Source organism: Vicugna pacos, chromosome 15 (assembly GCF_048564905.1).
Source record: "Vicugna pacos chromosome 15, VicPac4, whole genome shotgun sequence".
NCBI classification, from domain to species: domain Eukaryota; kingdom Metazoa; phylum Chordata; class Mammalia; order Artiodactyla; family Camelidae; genus Vicugna; species Vicugna pacos.
In genome coordinates this window covers 41,257,052-41,283,288 of record NC_133001.1, presented here as the reverse complement: position 1 = coordinate 41,283,288, position 26,237 = coordinate 41,257,052, and the positions used below count along the sequence as shown (strand labels likewise).

Here is a 26,237-nt window from a genome sequence, read left to right as displayed (position 1 = left end):
ATGAATGAGAGTTCCAGTTGTACCAAATTCTTGCCAGAATTGGATTTTAGTCATTCTAATCTGTTTGTAGTGGTGTCTCGTTGCTGTTTTAATTTACCATTCTCTAATAGATCACAATGTTGAGCATCTTTTTATGTGCTTACTTACCACCTGTACATACGTGTTATTTGGTCAGAGCTTTTCAGGTATTTTGCCCATTTTTCTAGTTGAGTTGATTTCTCATTGGTGAGTTTTAGGAGTTCTTGTGTATTTGGGGTACAAGTCCTTTATCAGATACGTGTTTTGCAAAAATTTTCTCCCAGTCTGTAGATGCCTTTTCATTCATTTAACAGGATCTTTTGCAGAGCAGAAGATTTTAATTCTAATGAAGTCCAATTTGTTAATTTTTTCGTTCATGGATCGTGTATTTGATGTTGTAGCTATTACCAAACTCAAGGTTATCTAGATTTTCTCTTATGTTATTATCTTCTAGAAATATTACAGTTTTGCTTGTTGCATTTATGTTTATGATCCATTTGGAGTTAATTTTTGTGAGAGGTGTAAAGTCTGTGTCTAGATTTATTGTTTTGCGTGTGGATGTCCAGTTGTTCTGGCATCATTTGTTGAAAGCACTGTCCTTTTCACATTGAATTGCTTTTGTTCCTTTTTCAATGATTGGTTGACCATATTTGTATGGGTATATTTTGGGGCTCTCTATTCTTTCCATTGATCTGTTTGCCTTTTCTTCTGCCAATACCACATTGTCTTGATTACTGTAACTTAATGGTAAGTCTTCATGTTGAGTTCTGTCATGGTGACTTTGTTCTTCTTCAATATTGTGTTGATTATTCTGGGCCTTTTGCCTTTCCATGTAAACTTTAGAATCAGGTTGTTCATATCCACAAAATAATTTACTGAGATTTTGATTGGGATTGCATTGAATGTATAGATCAAGTTGGGACGAACTGACATCTTAGTAATATTGAGTCATCCTATCCATGAATGTAGAATATCTATTTATTTAGATCTTCTTTCTTTCATCATTGAAAGAGAGGAAGGAACTCAGAATTTGGAGAAATATTAAATTAAACATTTCTAAATTAATAGACTTGATTTTTGAAGAACAGTTTTAGGTTTATGGAAAATTGAGCAGACAGTACAGGGAATTCCTTTAAGCCTCCTGACACCCTCACACTTTCCCCTATTGTTAACATCTTGCATTAGCGTGATACATTTGTTACTGCTTTCATTTTTAAAGTTTAATACAGAAAGCAGGTATTAAGTGCTTTTAGGCATACAAAAGAAATGTTTCCTGTCCTCGTGGAATTTACAAAGTCACTGGAAAAGGCTGGACAAAATGCCTCCAAAGTGAGCAACTAATACAAGATAATTGACAATTGGGCTTTAAAGTGTGTCCTTCCTTAGCAAAAGGGAGAAATTACAAGTGATTAGGAGGAGTAGTTTGGAGTAGTTAGGGAGCCAGCTCTCCACGGAAGAGGAGAGATGCAGGAAGGCTCTGGAAGGGCAGTAGGATTTGGAGAGGTGGAGGTAGACTGGAGGCAAAGTGAATGAAGAAGAAATGGCACACACAAGGATGCAGAGGGTAATGTGGAAGGCAGTGATGGGGGGCTTTATCACATCTGGCAGAGGTGGGAAGTGACCTTGAAGAATGTCAGTGTGAGCATTCAGGACCTGATATAGTGCTTAGAGTTGCATTTCTAAGCAGATCCTTTGAGTCTGGTTCTTTTAGGATCATTGGTTTTTGGTTTCATGTATACCTCAAGGCAGATATTCTGAACCATTTGCTTCTTTGAATCAGACTTATAGGCTCATGCCAGGGAATGTTTCTAAAGAGAAGCACTGCTCTTCTGGGGAAAAGCTACCAAATGCGGCTGTAGCTTTTTCATTTGCTACAAGAGTAAAATTTCATGTACACATATCAGGAAGAAAGCAACTTGCTTGGGAGGTCAAAAATAGTGACACTGGACCCCAAGGGAAGTTTCCCTGTGTGCCCCAGGCCCCTCACTGCCTGGCTGCATTGAACTTACTCTCTTTGAAGGGCTCTGTCATTTCTGGTGGACAGGAGAATTCCGTGGGGTCCCCGAGGTAGGAGGAAAGCAAGGAAGGAAACGTATGAATCCCTTAGCTTTAATCTCTTCTTACTACTTAGGGAAGAGCAAAGAGGGCATTAAATGCCCTATTTTTCTTTCTTTCCTTCTTTCTTTTTTTTTTTCTCTTGATCCAAGTTAACTTACCTCAAGAGGCCTCTCTAGAGTTACACGTAATTGCTTATTCAGGTCACCAGTAATAACACTGCTGGGATTCAAAAAAGTTTTCATAGTGAAAGTCCATATTCACTTTCAGAACTTTAGTCCCTGCCTTCCCTGCAGACATTGCCTTCCTTCATAGTATCTCTCTGCATCCAATCCTTTCTTCCCTCCATTCCTGCCGCCGCCGGCTGAGTTCAGGCCACCCATCTGACTACAAGGACAGCCATATACTTGATCTCCTTGGCTTTATAGTCCCTCTCAAAGTGACTTGGCTTCAAAACATTGAATCCATTGTTTTCCTTCATAAAGTCTCATTCATTTTTTCTGTGAAGCATCTCTTTCTTTTGATTCCTACCTTATCTCAGGACCCTAGCACCTTACCTCTAACTCTCCCATACATTCTGCATCAAATCTAGGCTCTTTACCCTGGGTCTAAAGGGGTTCACTCTAAAAATTTACAAGACCATTCTATGCATTTTTCCTGTATTTGGTCCACTGCCATTGGTGTTAACCCCTCTGCCTGGCATTGTTTTTCTTTCCTCTTCCTATAAAGAACAATTTAAGTTCTACCTCCTCTATATAGGGTTGCCATTTTAAACAAATAAAATACCCAGATATCCAGTTAAATTTGATTTTCAGATAACAATTTAAAAACTACAGTACATACTTATACTAAAAAATTACTTGTTGTTTATCTGAAATTCAAATTGAGTTGGGCAACCTGTACTTTATCTGTTGACTCTACCGCTATGTACCCTTTTCTTAATGATCCAATTATCTTGTATCCCATTTTTTAGTTCCAAAAACATCTAATTCAGTCTTTCATTATTTGCTATTTTGTATTATTGATTATACGTACAGAATTAATACTTATTGATCAATTATTCAATATTAGGCACTGTGCTTAGTTCTTTTTATACAAAAGCTTATTGAATTCTTAGAAGAAATATGGGATAAAGTAGGTGCTGCTCTCATATCCATTTTATAAATGAGGAAACTGAGTCTTTGAGAGGTTATTTTATTTGTTCAGGGTCCCAAAGCTAATTAAACTTGATCTTTCATCTGTCTTACGGTGATCAACTTGTTTTAAAACTGAAAGTGCCATATCCAGGAACCCTCTTGGTTCCAAGCAAACCTCATATGTCTGACTTCAAAGCCTGGAATTCTATCCTGCTTCCAGCTTTTTGAGAGTTTTAATTTTTCACTCCCTCTACTTAGGGTATAAGTTCCCTAAGGACAGAGCAGTATCTAACGGTATTTATGATACTTAGAATTACTTAGTACATGCTTGACTAGTGAGGAGCAGGAACTGTCTTCACAGGCCACACCTCTTTTCTTGGGTCTCTTTGGACTGCAGAAGCTGAGGATTGTGTGGACCAGTGTGCGTGGGGGTAACCAATTTCAGATGCAGCTAAGACCGGAGCACGGCCAGTAGCCTTTGCAATAGAGGCACACAGTGTCCATGATGCATTTGGCCATTGCTTGCAAAGATGCTAGGCTATTGCTACTAGCAACAATGCCTCCAAAGTGGTGAAAATGAAGCTCTTTAGTAGGTTTGTGGTGCCTCACTTGACAAGCTGAACCTTGAGTGGTTCTCTGCTTTGAAGTCTGAGTTAGGGCATGGATGAGGCTGGAGAAACAGAAACCATGGTGCCAAGAGGAGTAGAGCACCATAGGGTGGGCAGCAAGCACATCAGCACCTTGGTGGATGGACAGCACCCAAGGAAGCTGAGTGGCTGGTGTGTGTATTTTTTTTTTTTTTTGGTTTTGTTTTTGCTGAAACTGTGCTTTTGTGTAATGGGCACATATCCAAAAGATTAATATATTATTACATTATTATATGTTATATAATAACCAAGTGGTTAGAATGATGACATACAGGTGTTACTGTTATGCTGCAGAGCGGTTGATGGGGTGTGATAGGAAAGGCAGAAACGGTAGGTTTCTATCCCCTAAGTGCATCTGCATAACTTGTTTCAACTTCACTTTGAATGCAGGTCATTATTGAGCACACGTTAAATATAAAAACTAAGTTGTCTGTGGAGACAGACATTTGTAAAAACTCATTTGCTATTTTTAAAAAACCTATTGAAATTGGATTGATAAAAGCTAAGACTCTCAAGGTAACTTTATTTTCAGGTGCTCAATTTCACTTCAAAATGCTTGAATTTTTAAATATGCTTTTGTTTCAACTTTTTATTAAGAGAGCATAGCAGATGTGGGCATGAAGTTTGGGCAGGGGTTTCCATTTTGAAGAGTGGTGACAGATTTCTTAGTCTTTCCCTTGTTAGAAATTCAGCTGGCTTTTCCTCATCGCAATGGGATAATGTCTCAGCTTCTTAGTGTGATGTTTGAAACTATTCCTGGTCTAGCCCCAACCTACCTTTCCAACTCATCCCCCACCAGTTTGTACCATGGGCTCTGCTCTAGCTAGACTCTTTACTGTCCTTCAAACAGACATTTAGCTTTTCTACCTCCAAGCCTTTCTCTTGCAGAGTCGTGGTTTACACTCTTGCTCTAGACTGCCTCGATTCAAGTCCTAGTTCTGCTACCAATTGTGTGATATTAGTATCTAACTATTCTATGCCTTGATTTTTCTGACTGGAAAAAGAAACTAAAATGACATGTCTCCTTCAGGGGTATATTAATTCATGAAAGTACTTAAAACAATGCACAGCACATACAAAGTACTCAGTAAACACTAGCTCCTCATTTATATCACTGGATCTCAGTATCCTCCCAACTTAGCTCAAAATCTCTCTTCCTTGAAACTTTTCCGGACCACTTCATCTGGCAGTATGCTCTTCTCATGGGAAATCCCTGGTACTGACACTGTCCCTTTGGCAGGTGGTTGGTGTTCTTTGTCATGCTGTTGTCTTATGACTGTACACTATAATTTTCATCCAGGTGTTTGTTCAGCCCTCACTTTGTGTCAGACCTTGCACTCATGGCGATGCAGGGAAGCAAGCATTCTTTATCTCATTTTACAAAGGAGCAAACTAACTCAGAGACATTAAGTGATTTTGTTGGGGTTACTGAGATAGGAATCGATGATTCTGGGCTTCCGACTCAGGTTGCCCACTCTCCCCCCTTTGCTAGAAAACAAGGAGTGAAACTTACACTGTGATAGCCTCCCTACTGCCCTTCAAGTAGGAGGCGCTCCATGTATTTTTCTGATTTAATGGACCAATATGCAATCTGATTGCCTTTCTAATGTCATTCATTAGTGCCTTATGGTTGTGATTATCTTGATGATGATAAAGATATTGCATGATGTATTTTGATGGGCCTTGAAAAGATAGACTATCACTTAGGGGGTTGAACCCCATGTGAATCTAAAAAAATTCACATTTATTTTTACTTTAACTGTTTCCTGCTGTTGCCAATATGGTTAGATGTGGAATGTCAGAACTGATCTCATTATCAATACAGTTTTTGTCACAAAGGAGACTTTCTCAAGTCTCAGTACCAGCTAATTGGTCTGTCAATAGCTTTCTTTGTTAGGTGAGTCATTTGGTCCATTGTTGACAAGGTGGAAGCTGCCCTTTACCCATTCTGGGGAAGCTCCACGGGGTCCGACATTCTCTCAATTCTCACCTAATCAAGATGTTATTAAAACAGCTGATGATTTACAGGGAACAGGGGTGAAATTGTAATGGTTTTGTAAACAGCTGCTGGAAAGACAACTTGATGGAGCTTTCGTGATGTATGACCGCCTCCCATTTTAGAGTGTGTGCTTGCATGTGATATTAAGGCAACTTCTCTGATTTCTAAATTCCTTGGACATCATAGTCTATCTTTACTGAGACTGAAATCTTAAAGAACCAGGCCCATTCAATGAACAAATATTTATTACATTTTTCCTATGTGCCAGACAACTTTTCTAGGTACCAAGGATATTGCAGTGACAGAAACAGCCTAAAACCTTTCTGGAGCATCTGCTTTTCAAACTTTTTGTCATAGAAAAAAAATCAAATTCACACAGAAGAAGGAAAATAGTAGCCCCATTATTATTCAACTTTAATAATGATCAATATTTTGTCATTCTCTGTTCATCAATCCCTCCCAACACACACTTTTTTTAATGAAGCATTTTAAAGTGAATCTTAGATATTAAACATTGTATCATAAATACTTTAGTATGAATCTCTAACAGATAAGGCTGTTTAATAAAAACAAAATAACATTATCACACCTGACAAAATCAACAAAACTTCTTAATATCATTTAATATCCAATTTGGATTAAATTTCCTCCCATTGTCTCAAGAGTTTTTTTTTTTTATTTTTTATGTTTCTTTGTTTGAATCCGGATGCAAACAAGATCTGCATATTATAGATTGTGGAGATAGCACTTATGTCTCTTTTGATCTAGACCCGTTCCCCTTAGCTGTTTTTTTGGAATTGGGTTATCTGCCCCGCAGAAGTCCCCACATTTTGGATTTGGCCCATTGTGTCCTCCTGGCGTGTTTATGATACTCTTTGATGCCTCGCATTTTCTATAAAATGATAGTTGTATCTAGAGGCTTGATAAGAGTCAGCTTCAGTTGGGGGCAGTGGGGAAGCAGCACACGTTGGAACTCACATCCTAGTGGAAGCTGGCCTGCTGCTGCTTTTGTGTGCCAGAGATGTTTCTGGAGGTGTCTTGGTGGCCAAAAATTTGGGTGGCCAGTATGAAAAACTTAGCTCTTCTACAACAGCGGCAGTTTTGATCTTAATACCCTGAAACATTCCCTTTGTTTCTTCTTCCTTTATGTTGGCCACTAATGAAGACTCCTAAAAGTGGTTGTGTCACGTGGTATGTGGGTGTGGTGCTGCCTGGAGTGCCCCACACAGGGACAAGGGGGTTTTGAAAAAGTCATTTGTTAGTGTCCTCTCGGGAAGCAATCTAACAAAAGAGAATAAATTTATAGAATGGCATGAATCGAAGTGAGATCAGTTGAATTAGAATATTTGAGAGGGTCTTTAGGGTTTGCATATTTTGTGAAAGACATCTAGGTGATTTGAATGTGCAACCAGGGTGAGAAGCACAGATTCAGATAATGAGGCTTGTGGTCTGTTGCCTCAGGCAGTCCCACTTGGAGTCCTGAGAAAGATAAGGAGATAGATCAGCGGAAGGCAAGCCCAAGTAGCAGGAAGTTCCTGGGGTCTCTGGGTGGCTATTGATTTGTAAGGATTTCAGTGGAACTGAAGAATTTCTCATCAATAAATTATGTAATAAACTTTTTAAAAAGAAGAATGAGGAAGGGGAATTTGGTTTAGGGAATCCAGAAATATGAAGGAAATAAAGGATGACTTTATGAGCAAATAGCAAGAGTAGAGTTGCCACTTACTGACATGGGAAGGTTATGGGGAAGGGTTCTATTTTGGACACGTTATATTTGAGATGCCTAATATATGCTCTAGATTAGATGTTGAGTAGGCAGTTGGATATATGTCTGAAGTTCAGGGCTGAAGGTAGAAATTTTTGAATCATGAAAATAGAGATGATATTTAAAGCTATGAACTGGATGAGATCACCTAGCCAATGAGAAATTGGCTTCCTGGAAGCCACATGAGGAAGACACCTACAGGACCATTGCAAGGGTTTCTCTGAGACAGAGCTGTGAAGGTGGTGGCTGAGTTATAAAGCAGGCTGGTAATTTTTTCACTGAATGCTACCAGATTGCTCTACAGAGTATATTTAGCAGTTTAAATTCCCACTAGCTGTGCATGAGGATTCCCACTTTCCCATATCTTTGCCAGTATTGGAGATGATCTTTCTGACTTTTGCCAGGCTGATGGGTAAAGCAATGGTGTGTTGGAGTTGGTCCATGAAGTTGACTGAGCACATTTCTTCCCAACTCCTTGTCCAGTGACCTCACACTGGTAGCTGGAAATCAGCAGGGGTGAGAGTATCTGTACCATGGAAATCAGCAAACACTACAAATTAGGACTCACCCCCAACCCCCAGCTGTTTTTGAAATTTGTATGTAGTGGCTGTAGGCAGTATCACCCTGTCCGTCCATCCATTGTCTCATTGCTAGTGAGTTTGAGCATCTCTTCTCTGTGTGCTTGCTGTTCTGGCTTTCCCTTCTGTGAAACTCCTATTCCTGTCTCTTTCTTATTTTTATCTTCAATTTTCTAACTTCTTTTTGTTGATTTGTAGAAGTTACTTATCTATTTTAGATATGAATCACTAGCAGCTTTTGAATATCTGTCTCCCTTCAATTTGTCCACCATCTGTTAGCTTTCTCCATGGTACTTTTCATTGAAGAGAAATCTTCATTGCAATGCAGTCAAATCTCCTAGTCTTTTGTTTTCAGGTTGTGCTTTGGCAGTCTAGTTTTATGAAGTAAATCCCTACCCTACATTCATAAAATTTTCTCTTACGTTTTCCTTTCAAATATAGGTCTTTAATCAATCTGGAGTTCACCCTGAATATGGTAGAGATAGGGCATCCAAGTCTATTTTTTCCCTCAAAAAACTAAGCTGATTTCCCCAAAACCAGCCTCTAAATAATTTATATTTTTCTCATTGATTTGCAGCCCCACATGAACATATATCGAGGTCCCATGGATCGACTTCTGAGCGTCCTATTCTGTGTGGTCGCTCTGTTTGTTCCTGTACCAGTAGCATGCTATTTTTATCACTAGGTAGTGATGGCACAGTATTTGGCAGGGCAGGTTTCCTCTCTCTGCTCTTGCTTTCCAAAATTAACATACCTATTTAAATGTTTATTTTTCCCTATGTATTTTGTAACTTTATTGAAGTTCCTTACATTTTGAGTTCCTGCTGGAATTTGGGTTGGTATAACATTGAATTTAGCAATTAAATGGACATTTTTCCAGTGTAAGGTCATTCTATCCATAGTATATCTTCATTTATTCAATCTCCTTTTATGTCCATAAACAGAGATTTGAAATTTTCTCCATAAAGTTCTTGCAAGTTATTAGGTTAATTCTTGAATTTTATGCTTTAGAATTTCATTGATATTGTGAATGGTCCCTTACTGTCTATTGTATTTCCTGGTAGCTTACTGCTGATGTAGAGGGAACATTTGATTTTTAGAAACTGATCCTGTATTTGGAAACTTTATACTTACATATAACTCCTAATAGTTGATTCTGTTGGGTTTTTTATATTGATGATCATATTATCCACAAACATGACAGAAAGATTTCAGGGTTTCTACCTAGTACTCTGATATTCTGCATTTAACTACCTCTGCTAACTGGGCTCCAGTTTGGCACCCCAATTCTAACAGCTGGATGTCTCTTGTGGTCCTAATGCCCTGCACACTCATATTCTGGAAATGAGCCTTTGTCTTCCTCCCCTGTCAATCCTGTCTTGCCCAATTCTCTGTCCAAGAAGAACAGTAACACTGTCTTCTTTTGGTTATTTCCTCTAACCCTTTTCTCAAGGATTAGGGCCTGTAAGCCACTGACAGCCCTTGCTGATGCTGACTTTAGAACTGTCTATCCAAATTTCTCAATGATCCCTGCTACTCAACGCAACAGTTCTGTATCCTGAATGCCCCAAAGGACACCCTGTGTAGATAATGCAAAATAGTGGATCAACATAGGCCTTCAAAACAGACAGGCTTGTGTTTGAATTTTATTTCTGTCCCAGGGGACATTGAGCAAGGTCCCCGGCCTCCTGGAGTCTGTTTCTTCACTGGTATAGTGAAGACAAGACCACAGAGGTAGGAATCACAGAGTGGTGAGCTAGTAATGCCCCCTTCTCCACATTGATGCTGACCACTGATACTGATCCCCTCCCAGGACTGGTTTACTGCTGCATTTCCCAGGCACCATGTTATGCCTTCAGATATACCTCAGTCTCAGCAGCTGCAGCTGGACCATTTCCCCATGTGCGTGCCCACCCCAGTGAATCATTCAAGTTCCAAGTTCTGGCCCCATTTCATCGCCCAGTCCAACTCTTGTATGCACATGGGGGTGTTCCAAGAAGCATGAAAAGAGTGCTTGTATTCTTGATAATGGTCTAGGGAATAGCTTCAGTTTTTTGAATAAAGGCAACCAGGTGAGTGGGAGACTCTCTCACGGCTTAGTTATCCTGGAAATCCGCCAATGTACTGTATGGTGTTTAGGTACAGCAGATAAAGCCAGTGGCCTGGATGGTTTTAACAGAGACTTTATTACAGTGAAGAACAACTCAGCTAGCCACACCCTGTCATCTACCAATAGTGGCATCTCAGAGGGATAATTTAAACCAGCAATAAAAGTGTGTATGTGGGAAGTTTGCCAATAGCAACTTCTGTTACGTATAGATCTTTATGAGTTTCTGTTGCTCACTAACAATAGGGCTTATTTACAGTTGCTTAAAGCCAACAAAGGGCAGATTACCTTCCTTCTTTTAACCAGTTAAAGCAGTGGGTGGGGAGGGGGTCAGACAAGAACAGGGTGTGATGAGAGCAGGGAGAAGGGAGGTGGGACTTCCACAGGGAGGAGGAAACATCTGTGTCACGTTATCATCCCCAAGAATGCATGAAGGGACAGAGAAACTGGCAGCTGACTGGGGACTGTGGGATGGTCATGGTGTTTAAATATTGCATAAGTGCTATGAGTTTCAGTTGACAGGATGCTCCACCCAATTCAACAATGTGACATGACTGTTGCAAATGAGTATTTTGATATTTTGAGCTATGCTAACAGACTCATAGGACTGAGAAAGAGGTGGCTGTCTCTCTCCTTTCTACACTCAACAGGACACCTCACTCATTCCTGAGCATCACATTTAAGAGAACTCTAGACAAGCTGAGATGCATCGTAGAGAGTCCCTTAAAATTCTGGTGAGTAGGATCTTAACCATGTCGTATAAGGAGAAGCCTAAAGGATTGAGAATGCTTGTCCTGGATTCCTTGGAGTTGGACATGATCTGGAAGACCCCAGAGTAGAAACAACCCAGTAAGGAGGAGAGGTAGGGGGTGGTGTTTTAGCTCTCAAGGTAGGAAGAACTTTTCAACAAGGGTGGTCAAAGACAAAATGGCTGCTTCCAAAGGAAGTAGTTCCTGGTTACTGAAGGTGCTCAACTATGGCCACTTGGTGGGAGGATATTCTAAGGGGGACTCAAACAACCAGAGGGGGTCCTTTTCTAGAGCCTGGAATCAATGATTCTAACAGGAAAAGATGCTCTGGAGTGCCCTGAGCACTAACCTCTGCTTTTGAGGAGTCTAAAGACATTCATTCATTCGTTCATTCATTCATTCGACATTTGTTATTGCTAGGCACTGTGCTTGGTGAACATGGAAGTACAGTGGAGTAGTTGGCATATCAGAGCCAGAACAGAAAGGCCCCAGAGACAGCTGTTAGAAGGTAACACTACTGGCTCAGTGTTACAAACTTCTGTCGTGGGGAAACAATTGACTGATTAAGTCCCTTCAATAAGGGGACTCATTAAGTATCAAGTAACACCTTTCCTTCCACTGGATGGAGAACCAGGGTGTCACCACTCTCTGGTTCTAGGGGGACTGAGAAGGGGACGGGGGAGAAGGGAGCAAAGCAGCAGGGAAAATTAACTTCTGGGACGACTACTCACCCATCCCCTCCTGCCTCTACACTGACACCCTTGGGTGTAATTATTCAAATTGGGTACAGCCTTGACTAGGCTTTTTCCAGCAAGACCGGCAGACAGGTAATTTACTAAAGGGCCTATTGTGGATCATTCAAGGGGCTAGACACCTGGGAGCCCAAAAAGCGTTAGACGCGGTGCCTGTCCCTAAAGGGTCCTAGGAAGGCTTCTAACACAGGGACGGGAGACAGGGAGGCAGGTCAGATTAGGCTAGCTACAGGCTTTAATGAGAAGTGTCTGTACAGCGCGACGTGGGCTGCTTCCCCAAGCATGGCCCAGGGCCAGGCAGGGTTCGGCCGCGAGCCTGTCTAAGACTGCGGTAGAAATATCACGGCGGCGCCTCCTCCCCGACACGGTTAACCCCAGAAGCCCACCTGACCTTCCTAACCCCAGGATCAACCTTCGCTCAGCGGAAGTGCTGCGGGGTCGCAGGCAAGAGGCAGGCAGCGCAGGCGCGCGCTCGCTCTCGTTCCCCACTCCCCCGCGCGTGCGCGGGGCCGGGGCCGGGGCCTGCGCGCAGCCCGGGCGCCTGCAGTGCGCGCGCCGACCCCGCGTGGGGCCCGGCTCCGGCGCGCGCGGCGCGGAGGAGGCAGGCGGGAGGGGCCGGACAAGGTCGGGGAGCGGCGCGGCGGGAGGGCCCGCGGCCGGCTACCGGAGACAGGCGCCGGGCGGAGAAGCGCGCCTCTTGGTCTTCTCTCCGCACCCCCACGTTCCCCGCCGGCTGCCCTGAGAGGACCGGAGGAGGCAGGTGGGGCGGGGGCGCCGGTGGGAGGGGGTGCGGGTGCCTGAGGGGCGGTCGGCGGTTCGGGGAGGGCGGCGCGGGGGCGCCGGGAGCCCCGCGGTCGCTTGCCGTGAGTGCTGGTGTCGCCGGCTTCTGGAGGCCTCCGTGGGGCGGGGGCGGGGTTGGCGCGGCCCGCTGGCCGGGACGTGGGTTTCTGGTTTCCGTACCTGACCGAAGGTTTAACTTCAGCATGAGATGCCGCCAGGTGTGTGGGACGGGACGGACCCCGCGGCGGCGCTGAGTTCTGGCCCCCGCTCCGCCGCCCCAGCCTTGACCGCCCCGGCGCTCTGGGGGAGCCCCTTGAGCGCAGTGCTGTGCTGCGTGCTGTTACCCGCCCTTCGTCGTTTTCCTGAGCAGGGCCTCTACATCTCTCATGCCTCCCCTTGCTTACTAAAATGTTTGAGAAACCTTTGCCGTTGGGAATTCAAACCTAGGCCAAATGACTCTGCTTCTGGTCTTTTGCTACCCCGAGATTCCTTAATTTTTAATCATGGGGAGGAAAGTTGTGGGGAGCACTTGTGCTGAGGCTGCTAAACATAGATTTGGATTAGACCTCATCCTTGTGGGTTAGATTGATAGGTTTGTAATGTCAGTTTTCTTTTGAATTAGATGTCAGGCTCTTCATTAATCTAGAGATTTTATAGACACTTCAGGTTTAAACTCTGAGACAATGTTTTGATATGTATCAGAGGAGGATATTCTCATGGGATAATAACTTGCTGTATGTACCCAGCCAGCTAGAGTGGTTCACATTGTAGCAACATCGCAGTGTAAATTGGTGCCTTTTAAATATTTCAGTAAACACTCTCCTTAGAAACATCCCCCCATACTTTAATTGTATTTCATTTTCACATTGACTCTTGTCATTTATGAATCTTATATACAATCTAAAGCCAGTCATCTAAATGGCAGAAGATCACATGCAGGACATGTAGCAATTGTGGAGGGAAAGCAGGGAATTGAAAATGGTAGAAGTCTAGCTTTCTACATTTTTATGATGCAAAAGCATCCTGGTTGCATTTTACTTTGCTAACATAAGTGTGCATTTTTAAATGCACCTGTGCTGTAACAATGACTCTTGGAATGGGATGAATATGTTTATTTTTATTTTATAGAAGATTTGGCACATGGTATCTTATTTATAGGATTTATTTCAAGTGTTTCAAATATATCAGATACAATCCCACCAGCAAGACTTTTAGGAAAATATTTAATATGGTATATTTTATGGCTTATAACAACTCAATTTTAAAATGTATACTACTAATCGTTATAGAATCAACCTAACTCTTTATCCCTGTGTAAACCTGCAAACGCCTGGTTACTTTCACGCTTACCGTTTGTTCTCTTGTTAATGTGTATATTTAAGTATGCTGCTGTGGGCTTGCTTAGTTTGTTAGCCTTTGTTTCTTGCTGTTTCGGGTATTTGTGTGTTGTTATGTCACCTGGAGTTTAAGCAGCACTGTTTTCCTTCAGTGATGTTCAAAGAACTTTCTGTGAAGAGGGAAGTGTTCTTTTTGCAGTGTTCATTATGGTAGCCATTAGCCACACCTGGCTTTTGAGCAGTGGTAAGGGGCTAGAGCAGTGGAGGAACTGAACTTTTAAGTAGCCACATGTGGGTGGTAGCTGCCTGGTTGGGTGCTGCAGCTGTAAGTTATTATCTCAGGAAGCCTCCCCTGGCCCCCTGAATCCAGCACTTACAACTATACAGTAATTGCAGCTTTCCTGTAGGAGTCCTACTCTTGGCTAACCTACTGGAGGGCAAGGGCATATCTATTTTCTTTACATTTGCTATGCCAGCCTAGCACTTAGTAAGAAACGCTTGATAAATATTTGTTGAATGACTAAGTGAACTTCTTGAGGGCAGACATCTTTTATATTCTCTCTAGGTCCTAGAGCTAATATCAAATACTGTAAATACTTGCTTTGTGATTGAACAGATTTCATGATGGTAACACATAAATGGGTTATTGGAGGTATGTTTAAAATGCTTAGTTTCGTTGGATTACATTTTTTGGTATCTCATGGAAATAAACACTCAGGATAGAATATTACGTGAAATTAAATGAAAGTGTTAGGTAGTTTAGATAGACATGAGCACTGGGCAGGGGGAGAGGAAGGGGAAAGGAACAATCCAGAACTCAAGGAACCTGTACTGTCAGTTAACCAGAGCACAAGGAACCTGAGCTGTCAGTCAACCAGAGCTCAGGGAACCTGAGTTGTCAGTCAGTCAGTCAATCAATCAGTCAATTATGAAACCAGGATATAAAAATAGGAAAAACAAGGGAATGGTGCCATTTTTCCTCTTTTGAATTGGCCCGCTCCAAATTCTCGGGAGTGTACTATCTTTCACTATGTTTTTACTTCACTAATAAAAATCTTGCTTATATCACCCTTTTTGTCTGTCGTCAAAAATTCTTTTTTTTCGGGTGACTAAGAACCGAGATAATTTTTATTTCCCTTTTCTGGTAACAAAAGGGCCTCATGATTCCAACTGGTGTGGATACAACTTGGATATCCTATTGGTCGAGTAGCTCAAGGATGCTGCCCTTGAACCATATTCCAGATAAATCTGAGGGAGTCTCTTGGCTCAGTGAGGTTCCTTAGTGAGCCCCTAATAGCTCTGAACTACTCTGAAGAAATTAATGGGCATTTCCACTTACCACCATCCTGTGTTAGGGCACTGACCGGGAATCTCTGAAAAATCACCAACTATTAGAGTCATGTTACAAGTTGCATTTACACAGAGCTGATTTGGGGTGATGGGATTTCTATGTAAAGCAAAGTTTGGGGAATTTGATTCTTGTTATTGCATCTGTTATGTACACAGTTAATTAGGGCTTACTTTTAATTTTAGGCTTACTTTATATAATCCATTATCAACAGTTAACCATAGTAGGATTTGACATGAAAGTGTATACTCAATCCAGCTCTAGGTTTGACCAAGATTCCCAGATCTTTACATCCAGAAATTGCTTTTAGGAAAAGGTTCTAAAACTATAGAAAATTTGTAGACATGTATAGTTTTCTTAAATGGGGCAGAAGGTAAAATGTTGGAGTTTTCCTGAAAGAAAGGATATGGGACTAGGGAAAAATACAGTAAAGACACAAAATTTGAAGAATGTTCACTTCACTACTCAGGTAATATAATAGCTTCTCTGGGCTTGAAAAATCTAACATGTAAAATGAAGTTGATTACATGTTGTTGAATGAACCATTCTACCTTGAATCTAGGATTTGAAAATTTATTTTATATGTGTATATATACACACACACACATATATATATATATATACACACACACACATATATACATATACATATATGACACTAATCTAGCTCCTGTAGTAAGTGATAGTAGTGTAAGATACAGTCATTATCTTTAAGGATATCAGTGGTCTACAAGGAAATGAAACGTTATCTCTGAGAATCACCTAAAAAAATTTTTTTTGAATGGGAAACTCCACTCTTTGAAAGGAAGTTTTTGAAAGGTGGCTTCCTCTTAATCAACTCACAAAGATAACCACTTAATCATTTTGCTGAAGAATTAAGAATATAAAAGAACATGATTGAGTCCCCAAGTGTAAAATTTTAGTCAGATTAATCCTCCTAAAACACAGCTTGAATCAGGACAGACTTCTTTTAAAAAATCAGTGGTTTCCCAGTGCTCATGGAATTAAGTGGTTTGGTGTTTGATCAGGTATATAACATTACTGAGAGTAGTCTAAAAAAAAAAAAACCAACAACAAAAGACATGACAGCTTTTATCTTACTAGATATGCCCAAGCTCCAGCCTGCTATCCCTTTAATGTATCTGTTCCTTGACTTTAAAGGAAGCTTCATACCCTGCATAGAATATTTTGCCCAGATTTACTACCAAGTCAAAGTAGAGGCCAACAATTAGAAATCCCGACTGACTTTGAATTCTGAGAAGCTATAATATTGAAAGAGGGCTGTCTTTGTGGTATGCACTACTTTTTGGTTTATTTATTTAGTTTTGGAGGAGGTACTGGGGATTGAACCCAGAACCTTGTGCATGCTAAGCATACATGCTAACACTTGAGCTATACTTCCCCCTATTTTTAGAATTGGTAGTATTTGAGGAAGTTCACCATGTTGTATGACAACAATATTTCCTATTTATGTGGCACGGTTAACATCAAAATGATTGAAAGTATTGGGTGGCAAGTAATTTTAGCCTCGAAGAAATCTTGAATACCTTTGGCATAATAACACTGGATTAGGTTATTTAATATGTAATATCCATGTCCATATACACATGTACCTTATGAGAAAAAAGAAATCACCTTACTCTTCACCAGTTCCTGCTAGTATTCAGAAAACATGAATCTAGGTGGAAACAAACCAGTTACCTCAGAGAGGTAACTTTCCTTGGAGCAGGGTGGTGATGGTAGGTAAACATGGTAGGTAAAGATGAGTAAGTTAGATCCAGAGTCGGTTAACCAAGTATAATAGTGCACATGTGTAGTAACGTCTAGCACGGCATTATCCACTAGAGTAAGCTGTCAGTTAACTATCTTTACTTACTGTCTTTCTACTGAAATAATCTAAAACCATTTTTATTTAGTTTATAATACAGTTTTCTGCTTATATTTCAAACAGATATAGTGATTCATAATATTTCAAACTTCAAACATTTGGCACAGAAGAAACCAGAAGGTTTTTAGCTTCATAGTTCAGTTTTACTAAAACATTTTCTCTGCTATGTCATTTCTGATATGTGGGCTAGGGCGCAGGACAAGTCTAATTTAGAGCAAACTTAGTCTGAGTGCCCATTTCTCTGGGAAAAAGAGGTAATATAAGTGATGTGGTTTAAAAGGCATCACCTTCCGTCCTTTGCTAGAATTGACTAGACAGATCCTCTGCATTGTTAAGAAGTGGAACAATGCCAGTGAGCTCCTAGATTTAGGTTGGTGTGACTTATGTGCTCACTTTTCAGCAAAGTTTTCTGGGAAAATAATGAACATTCTAAACTAGATTATTTCTGTGTGATGAGCACATGGCATGAGCTGTTAGATGACGGATGATAGAACCTGTGTCAGATCCTGTGAGGAGTTAGAGATCCATCTGCTTGTTTGTTGCTGTGAGTCAAGAGAGTATCACCCATTTAGATTAGTTCAGCATTTAAAAAAATGTTAATTATTATTATTATTGGGAAATATATAATAGTTGTTTTTATTACTCCTGAACTTTGTCTAAAAAGTTACATGTGCTGCTGACTCTAAGACACAGTGTGAAGCAATGTGTATTCTTTAACGACAGTTTGCTAAAAAGAAGTTTTTCCCCCTTCCTCTCTAAAAGAGATTCTTGAAGTTGAAGTTAAAAATGTCAGTAGGTTAGATATTATAAGAATATAGGCTTTTTGTGATTGAAGGCAGTCATCATTCTAAGTTGCATACAAATATAATAGATATGCTTTTCCCCCCCTCTCATTAAAGGTGGCTTTCTAGAAGATGACCATAGAGGACCTTCCAGATTTTCCATTAGAAGGAAGTTCTTTGATTGGAAGATACCCATTTTTATTTCAAGGTTCTGATACACCAGTTATCTTTTCCATTTCTGCAGCACCAATGCCTTCAGACTGTGGTATGTTAAGTAGCTGTGTTTATTTTCTATGAACTGTTAACTTCTGTCTTATACCCTTTTTGTACTCCTGATTTTCTCCTAAAACCATTTGTTGTGGTTTTCATAAAATTGCTAAAGTTTTCCTTTTTCAAAAATACAATTGCTTTTTCTCTCTTTTCAGCTAATCGCTTTATTTCTGCTGCCAGCATTTTTATTATGTAAAAGCATCCATTTTAAGCACCATGGTGGATTCAGAGGATCTTATTTTTAGAGTTCAGTGGTGCTTAGACATCTATCATTCTTTTGATGTACTGATGTATTTATTTTGGTTAAATGTACTAACTTGCTTAAAAAGCCCTGTACTAGAAAAAAAAAAAAAGAGACCTAAAAACACTGTGTGCTAGCCATCTCTAAGGGCCCTGTTGTTTCTGAAATACTAGAATTCTAATTAACAAACCAAATAATCACTGCTGAAATGATCCAAACTTGGGTGGCAGTGTAATGACAAGTGATGTTTTAATACACAAGCAAGCCTAATTTGGATCCTGTCTCAGTTGTCTCCCATTGTAATTATCAATGTACACACAAGTAAAGTAGAGTAAAACAAAACAAAAAAAACCCCTATACTTAGACAGGGTAAGGCCTTTCCCTGGAAAGTGGAGTGAGATTTATTCATATTTAAATTGGGTCATTTAAATAATCTTTTAAAATGTAAATTTAGGTGTATTCTCGGTTTTAATGTATTTAGACCTATTTCCCCAAGACCATATTTTATCAAATAATTGATAAAGAAATAAAACTGGGAGATAAATTTGATAGATTTATTACATTTCTAATTTAGTTAGAGTTTTTCAAGTAAAATATTGGGTCACCACTTCAAATTGTCTTTGGAGGTAGAGACAATGCGATTTCAAAATTTCAGTGAATATAAAATGATTGGATTATGAATTTGTCTTTTTAGTCATATCCATTATAATAACTTCTCATCTCCAAGTATGCTATTTTTATGTGTTCAGATAGCCGCTTGCCTTGCCGTCATCAAAGGTGTTATATAAAAGCTGTGCCTAGATCCTGAGAATTATTTGCAGCTTTTACAAAAATTGACTGGATTTATTTTCAGGTATAACAAAATCAGTTATGCAGGAAAAACCTTGAAAAGCACTCTGTACCTTGCTTGTGGCACTCACCTCATTCTGTCTTGAGTCATAATTGTCTTGTTTCCTTTCCTGGACTATAGCTCTTTGGATGGGAGTAGCACTCATGTTTTGTTTTTGTTTATCTCATTGGGCTAATGTAGTCATTTGTTGATATTAGTTGCTCAGTGTTTGTTGAATAAATACACTGAATGAAAGGTGATAATGGATATTCATCCCTTTGTGTAACTGAAATTAAACATTACCTGTATTCTTAGAATTATAGATTCTTAGAATCTGGATGGACCTATAGTTCAACTTTCCCTACTCATCTCTCAGCATAGAAGTTCTGTTTTCAGGATCTCTGATGGATAACCATTCAGCCTCTTAGATATCTTCAATAGTGGGAAACTGATGAAATAATCCATTTTATTATCAAAGTTTTAGTTGTGATAAAATTGTTTTTGTCTCTGGACCCAAAGTATGTCCCCTTGAAATTTTGGCCAACTGGTTTGATGGGTGGAACAAACGCTTCTTTACATGATAACCTTCAAATATTTGAAGATAACCTGAGCATTTAGTCTGTACTTCTTTAGGCTACAAATTTCTGGTTCTGTCACCAGTCCCTCATTGTCGGGATTTCTAGACCCTTTTCATTCTAGTTGTTTCCTTCTTAGTGTGCTGTAGTCAGTGTCCTGTTAAAAAGTGGCACCCAGAATGGGAGGGCCCATTATGTGCTGGGTACTGTCCTAGGTGCAGAGGATAGCACAGCACCCAAGACCGACATTCTAGTAGGGAAAACAGGTACTATACAAACAAATGGATACAAAAAACATAAATATTGTAGATTATAACGAATTCCGTGGAGACAAGAAACAGAGTGCTGTGACAGAGGATACTGGAGCAGAGTGGCTGTTTTAGATGGGCTGGTCATCTGAAGAATCAGAAGCAGCTAGTCGAGAGAAGAGCCTGGAGAGAAGTGCTCCAGGCAGAAGAATAGGAAAGCAAAGGCACAGAGTTGGGGAAGAACTTTGGTATAGACTTGCAGGAAGGCCATGTGGCTGAGGAGCAAAGTGGTTGAAGGGCAGGTTGGCAGGAGATGAACTTGGAGAGGAAGGCAGGGGCCAGACCAGGCAGGATCATTTAGGCCTCGGTAAGAGTTTGTATTTTTTCCTAGGTATAATGGGAGCCATTGAATGTGAGGCTGAGAATGAGATTAAAACCAAGAAACAAAAAGAAACCAACCCACACAAACCAGAACTTAGGCATGCAGCTCAGTGTTGACTCTCCAGGTGGTTGCCCTGCAAGGCTATACACAGATTTTTAGAATCTTTTGCTTTGAATGCCTCTAGAATCAGTTCACACAGACCACACATTATATATTGAAACCCCCCAAATGTTACTATTTTTGCATAAACAATGAAGCTATCTCTTAAAGAGATACAAGAAATAATAAAAAAAACTTATCTGCCCACATGATTACCATTCCTAGTGTTAGTCATTCCTTTGTGCAGACGGCATTTTCACTTGATAGCACTTTCTTTCTGCCTTGTGGGCTTCCTTTAACATTTCTTGTAGTGCAGATCTGGTGGTGAGGGCTCTTTTCAGCTTTCATATGTCTGAAAACATCTTTATGTCATCTTCTCTTTTGAAAAATATATTTGTTAGGTATAGAATTCTAGGTTGATAGTGTTTTTCTTTCAGTACTTTAAAGTGTTGCTTCTCTGTGTTTCCATGTACGTTGTTTCTCTCAGGAAACTGGCTATCATTTTTGTTTCTCTGTATGTATTGTCTTCTAAATTTTTTTTCCTGATTGCTTTGAAGAGTTTCTATTTATCATTGATTTTGAGTAATTTTACTGTCATGTGCACTGGTGAAGTTTTCTTTTATATTCTCATGCTTGGGGTCTGTTAAGCTTCTTGGATATGTGGGTTCCAGTTTTCATTAAGTTTGGGTAATTATTATTTCTTCAGATAAACTTTCTGCCCCTTTTCAGACACTCCAGTTACAGATATATTAGACCAGCTGGAAGCTTTATCACAGCTCACTGATGGCTTTTTTCATATTTTAAAAATTCCTTTTCTTTCTGTGTTTCATTTTGGGTAGTTTCTATTGCTGTGTCTTCAGCAATGTCTGATCAGCTGATGAGCTCAGCCAGTGTAGTTTTCATCTCACATGTAGTTTTCATCCCTAATTTTGATTTGGGTCTTTTTTATATTATCCATGTCTCTACTTAACCTTGTGAACCTTTGGAATACAGTTATAATGGCTGCTTTAATGTCCTTTTCTGTTAATTATAGTATTTGTGTCAACTCTAGGCCTGGTTTAATTGATCATTCCCCTGATTATAGGTCCCTTTTTCCCTTTGCATGGCTGGGAATCTTTGATTGGATGCCAGACATTGTGAATTTTACCTGTCGGGTGCTGGATATTTTTCTGTTCCTATAAATATTCTTGAGCTTTGTTCTGGAATGCAGTTAATTTACTTGGAAATAGTTTGACCCTTTCAGGTCTTTCTGTTATGATTTTCTTAAGTGGTTCTGGAGCAGCGCTAATCTGGGGCTAATTATTCCTCACTACTGAGTACTTTACCCAAAGCCTGGTGAATCTTTTCCCCAGTCTTTTTGGTGGGAACAGGCACTGTTCTAGGCCCTATACGCTCACTCAGCACTAATCCCTCTAATTCTTTTGGATGGTTCTTTTTCTCACCTCAGGTTTTTCCTCACAAGTATGTGTTAACTACTTAAGGGAGACTGTCCACAGACCTTGGGGGTTCTCTTGCTTTGCACCTCTGTCCTCTCTGGTATGTTGCCCTGTGAACTCTAACTGCCTTACTTCCTTGGGCTCTCAGCTTTGTCTCCTCAGCTCAGTGAGCCTGCTGGGCTTTTTTTTGGTTTCCCTCTCTTTGCACTCAGATCTGGAAAGACCCCAGGAAGAAACGTGGGGGCAATTGTAAGACTCACGTGCTTGTATCCTGTCTCTTGGAGATTGCTGTCATTGCCTGATGTCCAGTGCCTTGGAAACTTCATTTCATCTTTCATTTTTTTTTTTTTGGCCGTTTCAGATAGAAAAATAATATATTACTCCATCATGACTTGAAGTGACACATCCTCTTCAGTCCCCTACCCCCTTTCTTTTGATTAAAACTTTTTCTTTTTTTTCCCCTGTATAGAAGCTGAATTTTGGGTGTCATTAGATTTGTTAATGTAGTGTATGTAGCATAGAGGTTAATATTATAAATCAATCTGGCTTTAATCCTGACTCAACCACTTACTTACCTGTTGTGTGATCTTGGGAAAATTACCTATTGTCTCTCCCATTATTTTTTCTTTGATAAAATGAGGACAATAATATTACCTACCTCATATGGTTGTTATGAGTATTAAATTAGATAATGTACGTAAAGTGCATGGAACAGTCCCTGACACATATTAAGCACTTAATAATGTGTTATCATTAGCATTTAAATGGGCTGTTTGCTACTTGCCGTTACCTCAGTGTATAATTACTGAAGCATTGTTACATGTTTTAGTATTTGGTGGGCTAGTATCCTGCCCCCCACCCCGATCATTATTCTTATTAGTTAAAATACTCTTACTTATTTCTCTTACATTTACTTTCTAGATCTTTGCTACTCAAAGTATAGTCCTTAGTCTAGTAGCATTGGCGTCGCTGGGAGCTTGTTAGAATGCAGTCCTGGCCTCACTTGAGACTTGATGGAGTAGCATCTACATCATAACAAAATCCCTAGGCGATTCCTATCTATGTTAATGTTTGAGAAGCTCTAACAGAGATGAACGGTAGAATAATTTTGTCTGTATCTTCTTACAAATAAATCTTGGTGAGTTGAATTGAAATTATTTTAAATAATTGTTCTTGGGAAAATTGACAGCCGTTAGTATTTTATCTTCCAATCCAGGAACATGATGTGTCTCTCTCTGTTTAAGTCCCCTCCCCCTTCAATTTTCTTTAAATAAGCCTCACAGATTTATTGACATGTTTGTTACTTTATTGTTACTATGTTCTTTTCCCATTACATTTCATTTAAAAAAATCCTTTAAAAATGCAGAAAATACAGTGATAGCAAACATGTGTTGCACATATCCACCATCAGAAAGAATAAATACTCACATTTTGTCTTATTTCCTTTAGGTCTTATTTTTCAGTTACAAGAATTAAAACCTTAAAGTTGAAATTCTGTCCATTTTTCTTTGTGGTTCCATTCCCCATGCTCCCCAGAGGCAACCACTATCTTATATTTAGTGTGAATATTTCAGACCATTTAATTATACATTTACTATATTACATGAGCACCCTTAAACAATATATAGTGTTGTTTTGTATATTTGTAATTTTTTGTAAATGACAGATGTTGTGTGTTATTTTTTAACTTATTTTATTGATCAGTATGTTTTTTGAGAACAGTCCTTGTTAATTCATGACATAGATATCTGATCCATTTATTTAGTTGTATGAAAGCATCAAGTCTATCCTGTGGCTAAACCACATTCTATCCATTCCTCCATGGAGAAATGTTTCAGTTTCTCAGTTATTTTGCTATTATAATCAACGCTAGAGTAAGCATTCTTGTACATGTCTCCTATAGTCACATGACACAGAAGAGTCTTTTTAGGTATATATATTTAGAAATTTCTCTATTAGAAATACCCAATGCCCAGAAAAGTGACTGATCCATAAATATTTATTGAATGGGTGAATCAGTTAGACCAAAAAAAAAAAAAAATCCAGTCAACTGCTATATATGCGAAACACACCCAAATCTGTGTTCGAGTACTTGGTATGTGTTACATACTGATTGTTTTTTGACCCTTTTTACTTATATGTAGAAGACCATTTCGTTGTCTTAGGTTTTGGAGAGTGTCTCATTCTTGTTTCAGTCTTCTTGATTCCCTTCAAATGGATGGCTCTGCTCTTACACACATCCTTGGTTTTGTGCTTCTCCTTTCATCTTTAATTCATCTTTCATGTTTATTCTAAAAGTAAGAGTTTATGTATCTAGGATAATTTTGGAAAATAAAGTACAAAAAAAAAAAAGTAAAAACCACACGAATCCTGCTATTGGTGAATTCTCTTAGGAGGCAGTGTAATAGAGGAAAGAAGATAGACTTTGGAGGCAGACCTGGTTTCTACCCCAGATTTGCCACTTACTAGCTGTGTGACTTTGAGTAAGTATTGTTTAGTCTGAAGTTTGATTTCCTTACCTGCAAAATAAGAATAATACCTTCCAGGTGGGGTGTCTGTGAAGAGTTGTAGAGTGTTTGTTGGGTCAGTTGTAAGCACTCTGTGAATATTGCCTGTAATGCTCTCTTCTTTAGACGCTTCCGTTTTTAAGATTCCCTGCCTTCTTTTAGATTGTTCAGGGTAGTAGAATCTGATTTTCTTCTGTTCTCCTTTATTCTCCAGCCGTAGGATGCTCTGTTTTCTCTGAAACTTAAGGAAGTGTTAAAGATTTTGAAATCAGGTTCAATTTTGTCTAGTATTCCATGTTTTCACTAACATGTGTTCCAAAATAACCCAGTCACTTTGTCCCAAGGCTTCGTTTCTTGTCGTCAGATGCTGCTTCATTACTGTGTGTGTACATAGCGATTCCCCTCATGCTCCCTAGTGGGTCCGGGTCACACCTGTTTATTATAGAAAATTAAGAAAATACAGAAAACTAGAAAGAATATTTAAAATTACACATTGTTCAAGTACACTGTTGATATTTTGGCATATTTCTTTCTATTATGTATGTTTTAACCATGGATGTGAATGTACTGTTCATGATATATTAATATTTTGAAAGGTGAAAATATGTGTAAAATTTGACAAATTTTCTGTGCTTTAGAACAAGTTCTCAGTTGAGGGTTTAAGATCAGTGTGCTCAGATTTTTGTTTCATTTGTGATAAGATATGGTATGATGCATGGAAATCTCATTCTTAAGAAAGTTCAGGAATGCCTCATACTTTTTGGTGATTCTGACTTTGGTTTTGAGAATTGCTTAAGGTAAACTTCCTTTTCCCAGCATCTAAAAATATCTATGTTATTTGAGCCCTGGTCTTACTGTATATTATTTTCAACATATTTATTTGGAAATTTTAATAAATTTAACTTAATATCTTTTTTATTTCAAACAGAGTTTTCTTTCTTTGATCCTAATGATACATCATGCCAGGAAATTCTCTTTGATCCCAAAACTTCTGTATCAGAATTATTTGCCATTTTAAGACAGTGGGTTCCTCAGGTCCAGCAAAACATTGATGTTATTGGAAATGAGGTAAGGAATTCTTACTTTTTAACTTTTGTGTTGTTTGTATTGTTAATTGTATAGACCCCCCCCCCCCGGTTCTGTATGGAAAGGTGGTGATGAAGGGGAAACCTTTCAAAGATTCTGACTCTTTTCTTTATTTCCGGGTTTGTCCTGGAGCAGTGAGTTGGTCCTGTACAGTTTCCATCTTTTCCCTCATGCCCCTCACTTCCTTGCACCTGGAACTCTGACATGATAGACTCTTGGTGGAGCAGGCATTTTTCGTATTTTCTTTCTTTGTACAAATTAATTTGTAAACTTTAAAAAATACTTTCATGAGGGGATTTTCTTACTGTCACGCTTATCTATACTTTGGGGTAGTTTGGTAGAGACCTAGGCTTAAATATAATTTTTTTAAATTTTTGATTTTTTTAAAAGAGAAATAAAAGAATAATGCTGGATTCTTTGACCAGCACACTGTCATGTTGTAAGGAGAGCTTATACTTTTTTCAAATACCATTATATCCATAGAAGGGAAATTTGCTTGTCCTTTGAGAGGTGAAGGAACATATTTGGAGTGCCAGATTACTTTGGAATACTCTTTAAGAATTTTCTTCAGTTGGGTGACAAGTTCAGTTTTCATTATTGTTGTTTGGTACAGATGTAAAATT

The 26,237-nt window shown here is 39.4% G+C and overlaps 1 protein-coding gene across 9 annotated transcripts in view; it reads left to right on the top strand.

The window, feature by feature from the left end:
* CLIP4 (CAP-Gly domain containing linker protein family member 4) overlaps positions 1–26,237 on the top strand; it is a 99,107-nt gene that overhangs the window by 25,671 nt on the left and 47,199 nt on the right. For 5 of the 9 annotated variants that reach the window (XM_031684920.2, XM_072937967.1, XM_072937969.1 and 2 more), the window contains exons 2-3: positions 18,059–18,206; positions 25,457–25,596. In XM_031684920.2, coding sequence (XP_031540780.1) covers positions 18,074–18,206; positions 25,457–25,596 — 273 coding nt within the window. In that variant the 5' untranslated portion in view covers positions 18,059–18,073. Of the gene's footprint in view, positions 1–10,837; positions 11,040–12,311; positions 12,567–18,058; positions 18,207–25,456; positions 25,597–26,237 lie in introns of those variants that run through there. The other 4 variants (XM_006197243.4, XM_072937966.1, XM_072937964.1 and 1 more) reach the window with 4 other exon arrangements.